Below are 17,084 nucleotides of genomic sequence, written 5' to 3' on the forward strand. Positions count from 1 at the left end.
GGTAATACAGATGAAAGAGGAAAAGAAAGAAAATGTTTGTGTGGATTTCCAAAGCTCAGTAGGAGATTAGGATATGATGCGTTTGATATGATTAGCATTCTTTCATCCCTCTGTTGAACTTGACCTTTTTGAAGTTAAATTCTGATCATCAATTTGTCAGCAGAAGAAGAAGCCAGGGTCATAAAAGTTGGTATCAGCAGGACTTCACATGTGGAAGGTTAATTGGAAATCTGCAAGTGGATTAACAATAATTGAAAATTTGTTAACAGTATATGTGTGAATTTCCAATAAGCCTACTGTTGCATGTCTGACCCATTCCTGATTTAGTAATTGGATGAGATGAGAGACCAGTTCAATTAATTTAACAAATGGTATTGCACTTGCACTCTATTAGCCAGAGCCTCCTAGAGTTTGTCTTTGCTCATAATTTCTTTTAAAGTTGATACTTAAATGAGCAAGAAGACCCGATATAGAATTGACAGTCAATAGGCTAAATTTAAAGATGAACACTATGAGATAACCAAGATGGTACAGGGTTGATATTGAGAACCTAGACCTTGGAGATATCACTTGAAGATGACTCATCCATTCCAGGAGGTTCCGGACAACGTAGGGATTCTGCCAATGCTAAAATACTAAAAGGACAAATAACTATAAAGGCTTTTTATATTCTTTAATTCCTTTAAATATGTCTGTCAAAATCAATTTCTTCATCATGCTATAAGTAATCAGAATGAAATTTCAAAAGCTCAATATTCACAGACATGGCAGACTATATGAAATGCATAAGGATATTTTATCTCTATTTCCAGACAGATCTGGATTACACCCTTACAATTATTGAGGTGCTTTCCATTTCAATAAAATCATAAATCCTTGCAGATGTCACAGCTCCTTCGCCACCACATTAATTTCCTCATATAGGGACTAGGAAATACATATTTACAGATTAGATAAATTCAGCAGTCGGAGAAAGTTGTGCAGTTCTGAATAGGAGGTCCTACTTGTGAGACAGAGTCTGTAAACCTTGCCCTCATCAAGTAATATGGTGACACATGAATATAATATTTATCTTAATATCATCCCCTCTGGGGTCATCAACAAGGTTCAAATGCATTACATACATTTCTCAGTACTGTATTCCACCTGTCACATTTTTGCCCATTCTTCCAATTTGTCTTTTAAGTCCTGCTACAAACGTTACCACAAAGCCATCAATTCCATTATCCAAATCATTGACAATATGAAAAGTAGCGGTCCCAATACTGACCCCAGAGGAACATCACTAGTCACTGGCAATCAACCAGAAAAGGCTCCTTTCATTCTCACTCACTGCCTCCTGCCTGTCAGCCATTCCTCTATCCATGCCAGTATCTTTCCTGTAACACCATAGGATTTTATCTCTCTCCCAGTACTGCTAAAGAGTCTTCAAACTGAAACCTCTTTCTTGTAAATTTGTTAGGTTTCGAGATTACACGGCATGAAATAACTCAAGTTTACATCTCTTTTCCCTTGAGTTCATGACCTTTAAAATACAAGAATAAACTCTGATATTTTCAGCCAACCCTAACAAAAGCATTGTGGGTGAGGGATTCTTTCTCACCAGTTCCTATTGGTGCAGCTGGGATGTAATTCAGATAAGTGTGTACGAGCTGCATTTCATTGAATTCATTGCTGAACGTTTTGCTATCATTAGTCCTGTAGTGCCTCGCAGCTGCCTAATGATTCATGCACTAATTGTCATCAGGCTTCCCGTCCTTAAAGAACACCTGACCACTAAGCCACAGCAATTTCACGTCTGAGAGACATTGCAATGAATTAGTTCAGAAAGAGGTAGTGGAATGCAAAGGTTGTGCCTGTTGTTTCTTGGACCAAGACCCTGCTGTTCTTCTGTCAAAGGTAGGAAAGAAGAGATACATGATGTGAATCAGGCAGGCAAAGTACACTGGAGCAGGTGATCAACCTGATGGAGTGAGATTTCCCAGATCTGGGCTTAATATAAAAAGTAACTCTATGATCTACCTTCCTTTGTCAACGTGAGTGGTCTGAACTTTCTAACTGTAGCTGACAAACTATAATGCAAATGCAACTCCTATCCAACAGCTCACAGCACACAATGCACAAGCATGTACCAACAGCAAGCCCATGACAACCAAGGCAGTTCCTGTCATTATATGCTCCTCATAGCCTCAGCACTTTTTATGACTGATAGGTCAGACACAACAACCAAACTGCAGCAATCATTGTGAACACTTTGGTACTCTAATAACAGTTCAAAGTAAATTTATTATCAAAGTACATATGATACCATATACTACATTGAAATTATACCATACAGATTGACAAACCATTTACTAACATAAACAAAGATTGACAAACACCAATGGCAAAAGAGACAAACTGTTCAAAGTAAAAATAATTGAACCTATAGAGAGTCCTTGAAGGTGAATCTGTCGATTGTAGAATCAGTTCAAAGCACTGGTGAACGAAGGCATCCAAGCCATTTCAGGAGCCAGATGGTTGCAGGGTAGTAACTGTTCCTGAACCTGGTGGTGTAGGACCTGTACCTCCTTGTTGAATGTTATTAGTGAGGAAAGAACATGGCCTGGATGCTAGGGGCCTTTGATGATGGAAGTTGCTTGCTTTCTTCTGGGAGTGTTTCCTGTAAATATACTCAGTGGTGGTGGGGTGGGGGGGGGGGGGTGGTGTTCACCTTTGATAGACGGGTCTGTCCATCATTTTCTGTAGTCTTTTTTTGTTCCTGGCCATTGGTGGTTCCATACCATGCCATGATATAACCAGTTAGGCTTCTCTCCACAGGCTATCTATAAAGGCTTATTAAGGTTTTTGGTGACATACCAAATCCACGCAAACTTTTAAGAAAGTAAAGGCACTGTCATGCCTTCTTTTTGCTGACTTATGTGCCGATCCCAGAACAGATCTTCTGGTGTGTTAACACCATGGAATTTATTGCTACTGACCCTCCTCACTCCCATTCCCCTAATGAGGACCTCCAGCCTCTTGCTCCAGTCAGCCAATAATCAGTTCTTCGGTTTTGCTGACGTTAAATGAAAAGTTATTGTTGTGGCACCACTCAACCAGATTTTTAATCTCCCTCCTGTGTGCTGACTTATCACCACTTTGCATTGCAGACATGGTGAACCTTTCCACAGGCTCACCAGACTGAGCTAAGGGCCTAATGCTCAAACTGAGAGGAAGTCAAATTCCTAAGCAACCCTCTGGAATGCTTCCCACCCTCATAGCTTGCTTTCCAGAGCAAAATAAATGTTTAGTTTTTGTATGCATACACACGCAGTGAAACACACTGTCATCATCACCATTCTCCTCCAGGAATTATTGCTACAGAGTCACCGGGAATACTAGATACTCGGTCTGCATCCCAGTCCTTAGAGAAGGAAGATATCTCATGTAGCTACCTGTAACACTGTGGTTTACTGAGCAAGTATTCTTTAAGGCCTTGATATCAATTAGTTTGCAAATAGGACCCTGGTCAGACCCCACTTGGAGTACTCTGCTCAATTCTGGTCGCCTCACTACAGGAAAGACATGGAAACCATAGAAAGGGTGCAGAGGAGATTTACAAGGATGCTGCCTGGATTGGGGAGCATGTCTTATGAGAATAGGTTGAGTGAACTCGGCCTTTTCTCCTTGGAGCGTCGGAGGATGAGAGGTGACCTGATAGAGGTGTACAAGATAATGAGAGGCATTGATTTTGTGGACAGTCAGAGGCTTTTCCCCAGGGTTGAAATGGCTAGCATGAGAGGGCATAGTTTTAAGGTGCTTGGAAGTAGGTACAGAGAGATGTCAGGAGAAAGTTTTTTACACAGAGAGCGGTGAGTGTGTGGAATGGACTATCCGCGGCAGTGGTGGAGGCAGATACAATAGAGTATTTTAAGGGAATCCTGGATGGCTACGTGGAGATTAGAGAAATAGAAAGCTATGGGTAAAGCCTAGGTATTTCTAAGATAGGGACATGTTCAGCATAGCTTTGTGGGCTGAAAGTTGTGCTGTTTCTAAACAAAGCTGTGCCTATCTTAGAAATACCTAGGCTTTACCCAAAGCTTTCTATTTCTCTAATCTCCACGTAGCCATCCAGGAGTCTCTTAAAAGACCCTATTGTATCTGCCTCCACCACTGCCGTGGATAGCCCATTCCATACACTTTGGGCCTATATTGTGCTATATGTTTTCCATGTTTCTAAATGAGATAACAGCCAAGAGGCATTGCCTGACAAATCCAAGTACCAGTCAGATGTTAGCATTGCAAGGACGAGGCTGAGGCACACGGGTCAGGGGACCAGTGATGCTAATGTGTCAGATCTCCTGAATGTGAGTTCGCATATTAGTTTTGTTCCATAAAGCTTGGGTGACGACCATGAATTCTGTGAAGACTACATATGAAAATGTTTGATCTGTTGTCCAGCCTATCAGTGAGCTGCAAGAGAAGAGAATGAGTATTAGAGAAATGTATTTCTAACAGGACTCTGTAGGGAATCAGAAACACATCCTTTTTCATTGGAAAGTTGTCAACACCTCAGTGACATTTACACTCCCACTGAGCAACTCATAGAGTTATTAGCAGCGTCCAACTGGTCCTTGTCGACCAAGGTGTTGTATCCAAGCTAGTCCAATTTGCCAGCACTTGAACCATAATCTCCTGAAAACTTTTCGATCCATGGACCTGTCCAGCAGGCTTTTAAAGGTTGTTATTATACTTGGACAGAAAGAGAAGATTGTTGCATCTACTGAGGTACTGGTCATTATGTGTAAGCTGCATCGGGTTCTCAGTCTGCACCAGGTATCTGCTTGTGGTCACCCTAAAACAGACCACTCTCATCAGGATGAGCGAGCTGCCAATGCAAAGTACTTTCTTGCCATCAAGACACAGACAGTACCATCTTTGAGCCAATTACAGATCAAGGGACTAGGATAGCAGTGACGTGATCTTCATTGTCCCAAATGAGAATGCCATTCTATTAGATACATGAGTCCCAAAGGATGCCTATAGTGTCATGCAGCTGGATGGAGCTATCCTGTATCAGGGTACCAGCATTTTCCACTGACTACTCATTCTCTGTGGTGCCCTCACAGATGTACACAAACACTTAAATTAGAGTGATGCCATTCAACAGTTGGCACCTGGAAATGCTTGTTGGCACCTGCCAGGGCCATAGCAATTCATCCACTGAAGAGCAGCTTGGCTATGACTATAACAAGGGCACTACAAAGACCAGGCAAGTAACATTGGAATGGTGCTACCAAGAGAAGGACCAGCATAAACCTCATCTAATAGTAAGTTTTATGGCACTGTTACGATTTGAAAATGATGCTCACTAAACCTTTTTCATTAAACAGGAATAATAAATGGCATCAATAATGCTGTGATCTCAGAAATCTGGGATATACAGTAACACACACAAACTGCTGAAGGAACTCGGTAGGTTAGGCAGCATCAATGGAAATGAATAAATAGTCAATGGTTTGGGCCAAGACACTTCTTCAGGACCAGAACTGAAGGGGGAAAGATGCCAGAATAAAAAGGTGGTGGGAAGGGAAGGGGGACAAGCTAGAAGGTGATATGTGAAGCCAGGAGTGGGAAAGGTAAAGAGCAGGAGAAGAAGGAAACTAATAGGGGAAGAGAGTGGACTATGGGTGAAAGGGAAGAAGGAGAGGCACAAGGCAGAAGAGGAGAAGAGGAAGAGGCCAGAGTGAAAACAGAAGAAGAGGGAAGGGAGAGAGAACAAAAAAAAAGTACCAAATGGATAATCAGTGTTCATGCCAACAGGTTGGAAGCTATCTAGATGGAATATGAGATGTTACTCCTCCTCCTGAGAGTGACACCATTGTGGCAAAAGACGAAGCCATGGACTGACATTTGGGAACGGGATAGGCTTACAAATTTAAATGGTTGGCCACCAGGAAATTCCACTTTTGGTGGATAGAATGGAAGTACTCGACAAAGCAGTCCCACAACTCAGCAATGTAGAGGAGGCTGCATTGACAGCACCAGATACAATAGACGGCCCCAACAGACTCGCAGGTGAAATGTTACCTTGCCTGGAACGACTATTTGGGGCTATAAATGGAGGTAAGGAAGGAGGAGAATGGACAGGCGTAGCAGTTCTGTCACTTTCAGGGATATGTGGCAGGAGGGAGATTACTGGAGGCAGATGAAAGGATAAGGGAATTTCACAGGGAGTGATCCCTGCTGAGGGTGACAGGTAGGGAGAGGGGATGGGTAGGTAAAGCTCTGTTTGATGGCAGGATCTCATTGAAGATGGTAGAAGTTACAGAGAATGATGTGTTGGATGGGGAGGCTCATATCGCGGTAGGTGAGGACAGCATATGCAGTATATACAATCTCAAATGATCCAGAGAACATAAAGTTTGGGGTAACAGTGACCAGAACACTTTGCGGAGAGCAGTCGAGGCATGGGTGTTTGATGTAGCTCTGTCTGCACAGAGTCAACTTTACAGAGCTGGAGACAGGAAAGTTCCTCCCTGTATAATCTTAGAGCATGCAGTGTTTGAAAATGAGCCTTTTCCCTGCCCCCTCCATCGAGGCCACCTGAGCTGGTTCACCTTGCTTCAGACACTTGTCCTGTAATGACAGTGCAAGCTGTATGGAGGTTAGGACCATCACAAAGCACAAAGAGATAAATGGATCAGTGCACCTCACCCACTGTGTCAGAGACAACATGTAGTGACCTCCCAAATTATCAAACAGCCTCCCTGCATCACTGCACATGGTAGAAGTGTGTGCTTTGATAAATAAGTAAACGAAAAGTGAAGAATAACCCTTTACACTGTGTACCTGTAGTCAATTCTATAACAACTTCAGGTTCTAATGCGCAAGGTGAGAACTACACAGAAAACGATGCCATTCCATGGAGCACGGTTTACCAGATATAGAAGTACTGAAGTGAATTTCACAAATTGCCACATTATTCAGAACGACTGGGTTTCCACAATGTCCATTCTGAAACTTAAAAACAAACAGTGTTTCTAGAAAGGTCTCTTTAATACTTGCACTGCATTTGAATTCCTGGTACATTTAAGCTAAGGAACCAGCGTTTTCAGGCTTAGGAACAACTTGAATTCAATCTACCTGGTGATGTATATGCTTATGTATGATAAACTTCACTCAACAGCTTCTTGCTGTGCAGTAATTGCTTATTGTTTCGAGCAACACAGATAGTACTGAAGAACATTTCCATGCGTTCGATGTTAAATCGCTCTGTATGAGTCTTTTACATAGCTCTAGCAATGCTCCAGAATCATAGCAGGAATCATATCAAATGATGCACCAAAGAGAGAGAAAGATAATTAGTATGATCAACAATGTATAATAATAAGATACAAAACATAATTTTGCTCGTTTGTGAAATTATATTTTAGCTAAATATTCTAATCTCATTTTCACGCAGAATTGGGAAATGTCATAATTAAAGAAGAAGTAGTTCCATAATTTCAGAATCTTTAATATTTAAAAATCTCTGCTTTGAACAAATTTGGCACCTGGCTCAGTACAGCCCTTTTGAGTAGTTAATTCCAAACATTCACTATCCATTGATTGCAAAAATTTCTTCTCAGCTCAATCTAACCAGAACTTAAAGCATGGCCAAGTACTGGGCAACCTTCCATCCACAGAGAATATTTCACCTTCTCGGTGTCACTGTTGAGGCAGGAATGAACATAGAATGAAATGGTCAGACTGATTTTTGAGACAGACGCAGATTACCTAAGCTTGACCCTCGACTGTACTTTAAGATATTAATGGCATCCCAAGAAAACAGCAATGAATGACAAGACATCAATAAATTTCTCCTCAAGCAAGGAGTATCTACAAAGTGCAAATTTCTCATCCAAAAAGAACCAAGCCCTCAGCACCTCCTATCAGCTGCAGAGTACTGCACACCAGTATGAAACCAGTCGGTGTCTTCGAACCCTATGGACATGCGCTGTCTGACTGATTCCTTCTCCCTGGCTTCTGTTTTAAGGCATTTCAATACCTTCTCCTCCTCCTGGCTTTGAACTTAGAGGGGCATTACAATGGGCAGGCTCCTTGAGAACGTATAGACCAACCCAAACTTACTTCTTTTCCAAGACCTTTTTAATTTGTCAGCACTTACCATGACATCCAATGTGATTAAAACAGTCATACTGGAAAAGTAATGCCCTGTGAAGCAGTGAGTGGCATTCCCTACCTGCTGCCCTCAGCCTCCTATATCATCAGTAATCATCCTCACCGGGTGAGGTGTAACCTCTCTACAGCTAGACAACACAGATGGTGTCTTCAAGACAATCTGTGTTGCTGTGTTGTCCAAACATTGGTGCATTGGTGCACAATGAGAGCCCACTGTCTAAGCCTAACACTGAAATCTGATATTAACCACTTATTCAGTAAGCATGCAATTGCCTCATTTGGCAAATTTGCAATTGATAAACAAATACATACTCCACAGCCTAATCCAAAACAGTACCGATTCTGTGCGATTCCAATTTATGCCTGGCGGTGTCTATCTGGAAGCTGGCCATTAGTAATATTAATCACCCACCACTCAAAACTGATCCTTCTCCCTCTTAGGCAGCTCCTTGGGGTCAAAGTTGATTTACTTCTGCTCCAGTTTTGTGAGTCCTCAGGAGACTGAATAATCCTATGCAGGATCCACAGACTCTGCCACAAGTGGGGCCTATAGTGGCTGACATTGAGTTATTTAGGATATTGTAAAATTCTTCCACTGCTTCCATCTGCTGTCCACATGGTCCCATTATAGAGACTGAGAGTTTGCAATGCCTTCCTGGGGCAGAAAATTAATCAAGATATCTGCTAACAATAATGTAGTGAACACATTGCACCATCACTGGGATTGGAGAGGTGTAAATCGCAATGTCAGCTAATAAATATACTCATTGTTCAAAAGGTCTGTCTGTCTAGGAAAGGATAAATAATCTGAGGTACTGTACCTTTCAAACAGTTTTCAAACGGACTTCTTCTCCTCTTTCCTGTCAGAGAAATAGCCTTGCCATGAGCATTTTTTGTCTGTTAATTAAGCCTTGCACCAGTGGACTCGACTCCTCATTAACAGATTAGCTGATCAGTTCATTAGCGCATAATGAATAATGTTCGCCCCAAACTCCACGAGCATGAAGTTCAGCACCAGCTGAAGGAGATGCTGGTCACCAAATTAAACAAGAAATTCAAAATTCAATTGGTCAATGTTATTAATTATAATTACGCTTTTGATCCTGTATTTGTTGCTGACATTTTGATTGTTACTTCAAGTCAAGTTTCAGCTTGCATCCAAGAGTTATTTAATGCTTTACTAGAGGAATACAGTGTCACAGTCTGAATTTCTCCTTAGGCAATATAGAATCATGGACAAATACTACAAAATGTTAAAATTTGTCATGTTTTGATTTGCTAGACTTTGTGCTTTCTATATTAAATTTTACTGGAATATCATCAAGCAGTATGTCTTAACAAAGGTCATGGATAATCATATTGGATTTTACGTGAGAGAGCAATTGACCTTTCCTGATCCCTTCTATGTGCATCTGCTTTGATGGATGATAGCCCCCAGCTCCTCGAGGCTCTCATTAGTCCGAAAATTAATGCATGCATTTCAACAAACCTCTTGCTGTATATTTCCCCTGGTCTAGCTGAAGAAGGGTGTTGATTAGACAGGATTCAGTGACCAACTTAAAAATCTACTTAGATTGTCTCCTTGTTGGATGCTTGTAGGCTACCATTATTTATTAGAGGCCAAGTCAGTCACTAAGAGGGGCTTTACATGAACATTTTTTAAGGATATGCAGAAACAAAATTCCAAGATTATTCTATAATATTTCATATTCAGTCTGTATTATGTAATTTGATGAGCAGAGAAGCAAGCCGCCAAATCCAGCATATTGAATGGCTAGTTATGAATCTTTTAATAATATTGGCTGAATATACTTTTCCCAAAATGAAAAAAGGTGCTCTCATTGAACATTTCGTAAGGTAGCCACAAGGTAGATAACGATAATTCTCATATCATCACGAGTTGAGATACATTAGTTATTAGATAAATTCAGGGGAGTATTGACAACAGAATAGCTGTATAGCAGTATGTTGGATTAACTGATAAACACAGATTGCTGGGAATTCATCAGGTCCCACTTGGCTCCTAGTTACAAGCACTGCTTAGGTCCCACCTCAGGATCACCACTGTAATGTGGCTGGGTATGGGATAGGTTTTCTGTCGGACTATGTTTCTCCAGTGAGAGGGAAGTAAGATGAGTCCTAAGATGTTTTCCTGAGTTACAGAGGCTATATAAATGCAAGGTGTTGTTTCCATTGCTTGTCTGCTCTAGCGAGCGAATGAAAGTGATCACTTAAAGTTTTAAGCTTTAAAGCAATCACTTGAAGTCACACCCCTAGCTGTGTACCCAGATCGTATCAGTGTTTTTTGTGTTTATTATTGTTCGTCTGAAATATGTTTTTGGATTAAATTATGTTTATACCTCTCTCTAGTACACTTGACAGACAAGGCTGTACACACATTCCATCTGCTGGAAAATGTCAGCAGTGACACCTGGTGGCTGGACTGGTGGAATAGTGTCCCACCTATTGCCCGCAGGAGAAAATCCAGACCAACAGTGCTGGAGTGAATGCTCTCTGACAATAGATTCAAACTGAAATAGTTGATTCAAATTCCATCCTCTGCTGGCAATACAGTCAAGTCAGATTTATTGCCTTATGCACAAGTACAGAGAGGTACAATGAAAAAAAATGCTTGTAGACACATCACAAGCACATAAGTACAGATGACTCACAGAACTTAACAGAATAGAGAGGTCTAATACTTAACATTTGGAGTATTGTGTATACTTAGGGAGAAATATGTCACCACAAAGAGTATACCGAGAATCAAATGCCTTGTCCTTACTTGCTCCAGCGCCTGTGGTACGACATGGTATTTGAGAGGAGTGATGAGTCAGTTTCATTTCCTTAACAAATTTTCCCAGCAGTCACTTGTGTTACTGTCAATTCCGTTTTTAATTACCTAACTTCTATGTCCCTAGTGGACAATAAGTTTCAATTAAGCAACAAAACCTAAGGTAAATAGCTTCCATCACCATTTAAGTAGCTTTGCTGTAAAATGGATACAGCTTAAGTAAGAACAGTTTCCCCCTGTTTTGGCATAAAGTCATGAGAGGATGAATGCCTTTCCTTTTTCTTCTTCCAGGGAAAAGGATATCAAAAACAGAGGACATAGGCTTAAGGTGAGAGGGGAAAGGTTTAAAAGGAACATGAGGTTTAAAAGGAATTTCTTCAGGTTGGATGGTGGTGCATATATGAAACAAGCTGCCAGAGGAAGTGGCTGAAACAGGTACAATAACACTTAGAACACATTTGGAGAGATATGTGGATAGGAAAGGATTAGGGTCAAATGCAGATAAATGGGATGAGCTTAGTCAGGGTCTTTTACTGTGCTATATTACTCTAGGACTCTTAACTGTTTTGTTTGTGCTGCTTAATACCAATAATACAGGTAAGGAGGGCTAACATTGATGGCCCAATTTGAATCACACTGATTTAGCAACAATGAGAGCAAATTCAAAGCATAAACTGAGCAGCCATGCTTGCAGGTCATAGGAAGCCTGGCCGACCTCAAAAAAAAGCTGTCTAGATAGGCTACCAGAAAAACTTCTGATCCCAAATTCCTATCATAGGTGTGTATGCTACTGAAAATGTTCTGTCATAACCTATATCCACTTCAGTGCTGACTCATCCTGAGCAATCATACCAAAGTATTCTGTGCCAGTAATGAAGGAAAACTCTGGAACTGTTGATCTTGAATGGAATAATTAAAGTTTTACAACATCCAAGAGAACAGATTCTTTTGGAGCTGGAGACATCTTTCTCACTGATTAACCACTGCTGGTCCCCATGTATAAGCCTTAGCCATCATTTGAAAGACTTTTAGAATTGCTGACAGTAGATATTTCACCTCTGACCCCCCCCCCCCCCCATTACCTACCAGAGGGAGGAATGCAGCCACAAGCTGACTGTACAAAATAATGAATAAACCATCTTGTAACGAGCGTGAAGTGAGATCTGATCTTGGTAAACCGGTTATTATTGTCACCTTTACCAAGTACAGTGAAAACTTAGTTTTGTATGCCATCCATACAGATCATTTTATTATAACAATACCATGCAATAGTATAAAAGAAAACAGCAACAGAGCGCAGAATGAATTGTTCCTGAGAAAGCACAGTACAGGCAGACAATTAGGTGCAAGGTCATGGCAAGAGAGATTTTGAGGTCAAGAGTCTATTTTATCAAACCCACCTACTTTAAGCAAGCTTCAATTATACCAGTGCCCAAGGAGAACATAGTAAACTGCATTAATGACTATCATCGAGTAGCACTTACATCCACTGTGATGAAGGGCTCTGAGCGGTTGCTCATGAAACATACCAATTCCTGCACTAGGAGTGATTTGAATCCTATTCAATTTGCCAACTGGCACAACAGGTCAACAGCCGATGCCATTTCATTGGCTCTTTGCCCAGCCCTGGAACATCTGGACAGTGAAGGTACGAACATCATGATGCTCTTCATTGACTACTGCTCTGCATTCAACACTGGCATTCCCTCGAAACTAATTGATAAACTCCAAGACCTATGCCTTGATAGCCCTTGGTGCACTGGATCCTCAATTTCCTCACTTGCAGATCCCTGTCAGTATGGATAGGCAACAAACCCTCCTACGCACTCAATATCAGTATAGGTATTCCACAAGGCTGCGTGTTAGCTCCTGCTCTACCAACTTTATACTTGCGACTGTGAAGCTAAGTACAGCTCCAATGTCATAGTTAACCTTACTGTTGTTGGCCAAATCGAGATTGGTGATGAATAGGCGTAGAGGAGGGAAATTGAAAATCTGGTTGAATGGTTCCAGAACAACAACCTCCCACCCAATGTCAGCAAAACGAAAGAGATAATTATTGACTTCAGAAAGAAGAAACCGGAGGTCCATGAGCTGGTCCTCATTAGGGGATCAGAGGTGGAGAGGATCAGTAAGTTTAAATTACTTGGCATTATCATTTCACAGGATCTGTCCTAGGACTAGCATGAAGGTTCCATTTCAAAGAAGGTGCAGCAATGCCTCTACTTACTTAGAAATTTATGCAGATTCAGCATGTCATCTAAAACTTTGACAAACTCTATAGATTCACAGTGAAGAGTATCCTGACTGTTTGCAGCATGGCCTAGTATAGAAACACCACTGTCCAAGAGCAGAAAGGCCTACAAAAAGTAGTGGACACAGCTCAGTTCCATCACAGGAAAAACCTTCCCCATCATTGAACACATACCACGAGAAGTGCTGCCAGAATAAAGCAACATTCATCATCAAAGACCCCCACCATCCAGCACATGCTTTCTTCTTGCTGTTGCCATCTGCAAAGAAGTACAAGAGCCTTAGGTCCCATACCATCAGGTCCAGGAGCAGTTACTACCCTTCAATGATCAGGTTTCTGAACCAGTGTGGATAAATTCACTCACCCCAACACTAAACTGATTCCACAACATATGGAATCACTTTCAAGTTCTGTATTATTTATTTGTTTATGTATTTGCATATCTTGTCTTCTTTTGCATATTGATTGTTTGTCCATCGTAGTTTGTGTGTAGTTTTTCATTGGTCCTAATGTGCTTCTTTGTTCTACTATGAATGCCTGCAAGAAAATGAGTCACAGGGTAGTATATGGTGACATGCACGTACACTGATATAAATTTACTTTGAGGTTTGAAACCAAGGGACTATTCTTATAACTGCAGGATAGATCTTGGCATCTCTTCAGCTGGTGTAGTCTATTTGCAACAGGAATAATGTACTGTCCCCTTTATGGTTTCACAGGGACTGTTTGGGGAAAAGTATGGCAGTGTTCGCATACCCGGGGAGGTTGAGACTTCCGAATTTGAGATGATTCTGGATGCTGCCATGGAGGCTCAGCTGAATACAAAAATCTTGGAAGAGTGGTACTGTCGAGATGAAAACTCTGTCCCACCAACATACTACCTCAAACCAGAGTCTGAAATGCTGAAAGATTATCAGAATATGGTAATGTTCACTATCATTCCGAATGCTTCCATTATGCTTGCTTCCTGAGGCTGTGAATAATTTTGAATGGCTTTTTAAATTCTTCATGTGCTTTCCTTAGGCTCTTTTAGTGTATGAGCTTAGAGCAATTTATTGTGTAGGAGGTGTGTCAGTAGGAACATCTATTAAAATATTCATCTTATAAACAGTGTTATAATGGCTTGGAGCTCCACACCAATCTAGTCTAAGGCACTTGACTGAGGTATAAGCTACAGTGTCCGGTATCATGCATCCGGTGACAAACTTAATCCATGAGATCAGTGGTTTAGAGATATAATAATAGAGAAATGTGAATGTGTAACTCAACAACTAACTCAGAAATCTGAGATGGAGATTTGAATTTAAATACCACATAGCCAGCTGGCAATCTTAAGTTAATTTAAATAAATCTGTAATATTAAGCTTGCGTCAGCAATCTCCTTTGAATATTCGCCTGGGATTGAGGATGACCTGGCTCTGGTGCGGTTCTGTGGGTCCTGAGGCAGCCTGCACAAGCTGCTTCATAGTTGAGTGGATGGGTGGGTAGGTTGGAGTTGGGGGATCCATTCCACTATTTATGCTGGCCTTCTGGGTGCTCATGAGAAGTGAATTCAAGGTCCTCGTTATTTCTTTGAGCAGACATTAGACAAGCATTTTAATAAGTTGGTGAAACGTTACAGCTTTCAAAAAGGATAGGAAAACTTCCTTGAATCTTGGCCCACCTGGTGACCTGGTTCAGTACAGTAAAATATGACAGGTCAGGCAGCATTGTGAAAAGTTTTAAAAAAAAAACAAGTTGGTCTAGGTAGCAGAGAAGGGAGGAGCAAATATTGGGTAGAATAAAGAGAATTTCTGTGATTGACTGAAATTATCCAGCTCCTAAATGGCAATTAAGCTCTTTTGCCTGTGTGAGCTATTGCTCACATTATTAAGTCTACGAATTGTTGTGTAGGCTGGCCTACTGGGACGTGCCCAGCAGCACAGAAAATATAAATGTAATAAAAATAGGAGGAGGGGAGCGGAAATTAAATAAAGCCAGTTCAACATAAACAAAAAAGAAAGAGAAAATTATTTAAAGTTGGAGAATTCAATATTGTCCCACATGCTACAGAACAATATGACGATTCCTCTGAAATGACCTAGAAAATCACTCAACTGCTAGGAAATTAGATTTGGGCTGGGAAATGTAGGCTTGGCAGGTGCTGCCCACGTCCTGCAGTTGTATTTTAAAACTGCTCAAATTTCGCTAATCAAGGACTATTGTGGCTGGTAAGGTAGGTGCAGAAGCTGGATCAAACGAAGTAGTTTTATATGCAACCTTTCAACTTTGCCAGACACAAGAGACTAGGTGCTGGGATATGTAGCAACAAATTCTCTGCTGGACGAACTCAACAGGCTGATGTGCATCTGTTAGGGTGGGCGCGAGGGATGTAATTGCCAATGTTTCTGGTTGAAACTCTATGAATATCAACAAGTATTCCCCAACATGAAGCCTGAAAAACATTGACAAATCCTTCCCCGGCCCCAGGTGCTCCTCAACCTCCTGAGTTTCTCCAGCGGATTGTTTAGTGCTTTTAATGTTGGTACTGCTGCCTGGGCAGGTAATGCAGGTAGTGCCCTCGTTAAAGTGACAGATCATAGGAAGAGCGTTTAAAAGGACATAAAGGGGTTGAGTGGGCACAAACATGGCACATGCAATAAATGTTGCACAAAATGTAACAATATCGACTGTGCAGAAAATAGAAAAGCAGAGATTTAATTCATATTTTGAAACAATGAACAATGTTGATGTTCAAAGGGATGGTAGATGCCCTTGTATATGAGATACAGAGTAAATAAGCAGTTAAAGTAAGAAAATGGGGAGACAAATGTATTTTGGCCTTCATTGTGAGAGGATCTGAGTACAGGAGTAAAGATGTCTCGTTGCAATTACTGTGTACAGTTTGGATCTCCATGACTAACAAATAATACGCATGCAATAAAGGGACTGCAGTGAGGATTCCCAAGGCAGGTTCCATGATCTGTCATAAGAGGGTAACTGGCATAGACTTGGCCTCAATTTTCCAGAATTTAAATGAAAACTGAGGGGAGATTTCAGTGGAACTTACCAAATTCTTACAGGCTGGTTCACCCTAGTTAAGGAGTCAGACCCAGGGTAACAGTCTCAGAATAAGATGTAGGCCATTTACGACTGAAATGGGAAGAAATGATGAAGAAGGTGACAAACCTTTGGAATTCTCTACCTGGAGAACTGGGAAGCCTCAGTATCTGGGTTAGTTCAAAACAGAGATTGATAGTTTTCTGGATATTAGGGGCTATGCAATTGTGCAATAACATCACACTGTGGTTGTAGTTCAAGCATAATTGTTTAGCGGCAGAGCAGAATCATTCAGTACAGGTAGCCTTCATACTCAACACTATAGCATTACTCCAGCTTCTAATTCTAATGCTCCTAAGTAAGCACTCATACACACTACTAAGTTTTAGCCTTATAACCACCTGCAGCACTTTGTTTGCATTCAGAAGACTTCTGTGTTTCACCTTAACTTGTATTTATTTTTTAACTCTGAATCAAATGATTTGATTTTTTTGTCGTAAATATCATTGTGGAAAATAATAAAGCCACATTGGATGGCTCATGAGAACTATCAGTCCAAATACAATCTATGCAAACTCTGAGAGCATACAGTCGGCCCTCCTTATCCACAGGGGATTGGTTCCAGGACCCCCCGCAGATACCAAAATTCGAGGATATTCAAGTCCTTTATTTAACATATATAAGTACAGTGGTCTTTAGGACCCAGCGGAACCCTGAACTTTATTTAACATGTCTCCGTGCAGTGAACATTAGGACCTGGCGGTTCAGCTCTGAATCTGCAGTGTTTCTGTTCACAAAAATAATCACAATCGCGATTGAAAATAAGGTGGA

The 17,084-nt window shown here is 41.0% G+C and overlaps 1 protein-coding gene across 7 annotated transcripts in view; it reads left to right on the forward strand.

Annotated features, from left to right (window-relative positions):
• The window catches only part of LOC132404679 (NACHT and WD repeat domain-containing protein 2), a 148,663-nt gene that overhangs the window by 104,338 nt on the left and 27,241 nt on the right, over positions 1-17,084 (forward strand). For all 7 annotated transcript variants that reach the window (XM_059989016.1, XM_059989021.1, XM_059989018.1 and 4 more), the window contains one exon: positions 13,934-14,137. In XM_059989016.1, the coding sequence (XP_059844999.1) occupies positions 13,934-14,137 (204 nt within the window). The remainder of the gene's footprint in view (positions 1-13,933; positions 14,138-17,084) is intronic.

The sequence above is a fragment of the Hypanus sabinus genome, chromosome 14 (assembly GCF_030144855.1).
Source record: "Hypanus sabinus isolate sHypSab1 chromosome 14, sHypSab1.hap1, whole genome shotgun sequence".
NCBI classification, from domain to species: Eukaryota; Metazoa; Chordata; class Chondrichthyes; order Myliobatiformes; family Dasyatidae; genus Hypanus; species Hypanus sabinus.